This window comes from Manduca sexta, chromosome 21, assembly GCF_014839805.1.
Source record: "Manduca sexta isolate Smith_Timp_Sample1 chromosome 21, JHU_Msex_v1.0, whole genome shotgun sequence".
Lineage (NCBI taxonomy): Eukaryota > Metazoa > Arthropoda > Insecta > Lepidoptera > Sphingidae > Manduca > Manduca sexta.
In genome coordinates this window covers 13,935,587-13,939,931 of record NC_051135.1, presented here as the reverse complement: position 1 = coordinate 13,939,931, position 4,345 = coordinate 13,935,587, and the positions used below count along the sequence as shown (strand labels likewise).

At 34.2% G+C, this 4,345-nt stretch overlaps 1 protein-coding gene across 1 annotated transcript; it reads right to left on the bottom strand.

Annotated features, from left to right (window-relative positions):
• Positions 1-1,742: 1,742 nt before the first annotated feature.
• On the bottom strand, positions 1,743-3,313 carry LOC115442272 (protein atonal). The gene has a single exon (XM_037441039.1). The coding sequence runs from the start codon at positions 2,866-2,868 to the stop codon at positions 2,395-2,397; it is 474 nt and encodes a 157-aa protein (XP_037296936.1). The 5' UTR covers positions 2,869-3,313; the 3' UTR covers positions 1,743-2,394.
• Between the last annotated feature and the right edge of the window lie 1,032 nt (positions 3,314-4,345).

The following is a 4,345-nucleotide window of genomic DNA, read 5'->3' as shown; positions in this document are numbered from 1 at the left end:
CTTGATGCCTTTGATATACTTTTGTTTAGGTTATCAATTGGGTCATCTTGTGTTTTTTTTAAATCAAATAATATAGTTTTCAGGTATAAATTTTAATAAAGATTTTTTATTATTTTTTATTGAAATATGTTGGGGAATATAAAATTGAGTTTCATCGGCGATGTTAATGATTACTGGTAATTGTTTCGTTTACCATTAGACGACCGGCTTACTCGTCTATACATTCAGTAATAAAAAAAACAATCTAATAGTGGACTAGTTTTGGTAAAAGCAAAACGTTAGTCACTTGTTTTAATCTGTCACTAAAACCGAAGGCTTCTTAAAAGTAACTACTAAAGCAAACGACAATTATTTAACATTTCTCAAATGAGTAAGCCAAATTATATAACACATCCATTTTAATAGAACTAGCATAAATGATGGACAAATTATTTTTACTTTCTTGATTTATTTATATTACGTTTCAGAATATGTAGGATAAAGCATGAAGGAATTTAAATTTTGAGTTTAATTAAGGTTATAGCTTAAGGTCCATTTTTCATACAAATTTAATACGACGAAATTTTAAAGGCCGAAATATCCATGCATATTAATTATTTTTACGTTTTTCTTTCAACTGCGAGAACTAATCACTAACTAGACGTGAACTTAAATTCTTTACTTGTCAATACTTGTTTAGTTACCCAGATTAAAGGTGAAACAAAATGTATGAAAAATGGACCTTAAGCTATAACCTTAAAGCAGTTAGTAATGTACTAAATTTTTGTTACATAATAAAAGTTTTACTAGTGGTAGGTCTCTCATATGTGAAAGTCTGCCTGGGTAGGTACCACGGCAATGTCTATTTCTGCCGCCACGGTTGCGTTTTGGTTTGAAGTATATCTTACTTAGCCAGTGTAACTACTGGACATAATAGACTTAACATCTCATGTCTTAGGATGGCGAGCGCAGTGGAATACCAAACAATACTTTGTAATACAAGGTGTTGGATGGTGTTTCTATTGTTTATGGGCGGTCTTATCGCTTACCATCAGGCGAGCGGCAAGCTCGTCCAGTCATTTAATAAATTAAAAAAAGGTTTGTTTTAATTTTTATAAATTGTATATATTGAAATAAAATATATAATGGCTCGTGCTCAAAAGTGATAGGAATATAGTAGATGTTACTTTAGACAATAATTTTAATAAATAACCAGACTTATTGTCCTTTTGTGTGGAAACACTTTCGCGCTCCGAATATAATTCGTGACGTGAAGAAGTGGTAAACCAATAAATTCTTATGTGTATGGAATATTTCATCTTTTAATTTAATTTTTTTAAGCAATATCTGTGTATCAATATATTTTAATTAGCAACTTTAATAATATTATTGTATTACTTGTCAATAGTATTAAATTTCTTTGTATTAAATATATTTTTATATATTGATCCTACATAATTTATTTAATATAATTTGTGTCATGTAAATGTTCTATAACAGTAAGAAATACTCTACCATAATTCATTTTATAGTTCAACTTCCTCATAATGCATGATAGATGAGATAAATTTTCTTAAAGAATTGGAATTCATTAAAATGTGACAAGAATTAAGCCTTATGATTTATAAAATTTTAGAAGTTAGCAATATTTTTTTAGTACTATATTATTAGATAAAAATGTTATGTAACATATATATTTTTTATTTCTAATGCTTTAGGCATTTGGTCTGTTATTGTATGTCGTTTCTCCATAATAAAGGGAATTGAGGAAAGACAAATTTAGAAATAAGTTAGGAAAGCGAAACAACAAATAATTTTTCAAACATCATATATTTACAAAAAGAAAACATTTGTATACTAAATTTTACACTTACGTCTACTTAACTAGTGGTTTAACAACTTTTCAAGCATTCACCCTAGTGGGGTAGGTAGAGAACTACACAATACATATATACAAAATATTCTATTCTAAGGAATGTTTGGAGCATAATACTTTCGTTGGCAAGATGATTTCAACTTAAAACTAACTATCGGCAGGACGGATTACACTGAGTACTAAAATATACAAATAAAAACATTTCAAAAGCTAAACTAATAGTGTAACACTAGTTCGGTGGTAACAGTTTGAAACTAGACTTTAAAATATTAAAATCCCATTACTTTTACAAAATCTTTCGATGAAGTTACAACACTATTGACAGTTAAAATTAAATCGACTATAAAAATTGTCACTGCACTAAAAAAAAAAATAAGCGTAAATCTGCAACACGATACCAGTAACTCAAAACCGCGGGTGTTACTTAAAAAAAACTAAAATTAAGCACAATTTTAAACGCTACGTGGTAACCCGATGAGTATTAAATTTATAATAAATATCCCTGTAGACACAATTTGGCAAAACACAATGATGTAGAACTATTGCAGGAGTTCGTAAAGGGCTGCTATGTACGTCTGGGCCATCTGCAGAGTTTCATATTTAGACAGCTGGCGATCAGCTCCAAGAGACGGAAGGTGACCACGAAGCCTGTCGAACGCCTTGTTCAGATTTTGCATCCTTCTTCTCTCCCTGGCATTGGCAGCTAGTCGCCTCCTCCTCAGAACAGCGGCACTGGTCGCGCGCCCCCTTCTCTTCCCACCACCATCCAAGATCTCGTTATCCTCAGCACTGTCTTCCAGAACCATGTCTCGGGAAAGGCCTCTATACGCAATGTGTGTCGATTCCTGGATACTGCCGTCCATGGACGGTGTCGGCTCCAGGCTCGACCGGCCAGAGTCCGGAGACCTGGGCCACGCCATGTAGCACTCCTCGGTGCTGTACTCCAGCATGACGTCGTTCGTGAAGATGTCCTTCTCGTAAATCAAACGGTGTCCGTACGTTTCGGCAGCCATCGCGATCGCGAGTTATCGTGCGAGCAGTCAAGCGTCCCGCGGGCTTCTGTCGGCTCGGCCTACCTGTTCCCCTTATATAGCTTCCAGGTTTGTGAAAAAACGGGATCGGTGTGCGAAAGAGATGGGTATAGGGGGTAATTTGAGGCCAATCATCATTAATTATTTCCTACCTTGGCTATGCGTGTGCTAAGTTAGATAGAATCCGTTTGACTCGGCGCCCTTTTTGGCTTTTGATAACCTCGGGGACCTACCACAATGGGTTGCGGATACGAAATGCAATATTAAAGTTTATTTGAAGGGTTTTTCTAATTATAAGTTACTAGTGTGTTGACAATATTGTGTTTTAATACAAAATGAAAAGCCGTACAATTAATAAACGGTTTAACTGTTTATAATCGTGTTTTCTTTTTAACTTTCATTGTAAGGAAAACTGGGAAATGTGAAAACTCCTGTTTATCACGTACAATATGTAGAAATATATTAAACTTTGACTGAATTTGCCCCGACACAACAATATTATATCAAGAACATTAATTTAAAACTGCAGACTTTGTTTCTTATGTAAAACTTGCAACGAAATCATCGCAGTTTTGTTTATTTCTTCAAAAATTGTACAAGCACTGTTTTCAATGTATATTGTACTCACTAGACAACAAAACGGTTTCACTCGCGTGTTCTTAGTCGGAATCGGCGACTAGTTTAAACTTAATAAGTTGGTTAGGGTAGGTTTAGGACTTAGAATAAGTTAGTGATACTGTTTTATGATCTAGTAATTTAATATGTTTCGCGTAAGTTTTAATAATATTATTAGCACTGTCAGTGTAAACATGACGATGCGATGCGACAATGACGTTAGAACATGTGTTTAAAAAGTTTGGAGTTGTTAAATGTTAGGTATTGCGTTTATCAGACAGGATATCTATTCCTTTTATCATTCGGAAGGAAGAAGCGGCGATAGCCTAGTTAGGAGAGGAACGCACTGCCGAGACAAATTTCCGCAGGTTCAAAACTCAAAGGCACGCACCTTTGACTTTTCTTAAGTGATGTGTGTATACTTTGTGAATTATCGCTTGCTTTAACGGCGAAGGAAAATATTGTGAAGAAACCTGCATATCTGAGAAATTCTCCAAGAATTTTAAGGGTGTGTGAATTATACTAATCCGTACTAGGCAAGCGTGGTGGACTATGGCCTAATCCCTATAAGTAGTAGAGGTGTCCCGTGCCGAGCAGTATATAATACAGGGCTGATATTATTATTTGTCATTTATTTCGCGTTAAAATATTATAGAATTGTTATCGATTATCTTTATTACTTTGGTCACGGTTGTGTAATTAAGGTAGCATAATATGTTTAAATAAAAAACACTAAAAATATCGATCTGATGTTAATTGATATCCTTCTATTTAATCACCCACAATACTCAAGGATATACTGTCGGCTTTGAGGCAGAGTTCAGGAAACAAGAGGGGTGTCTCG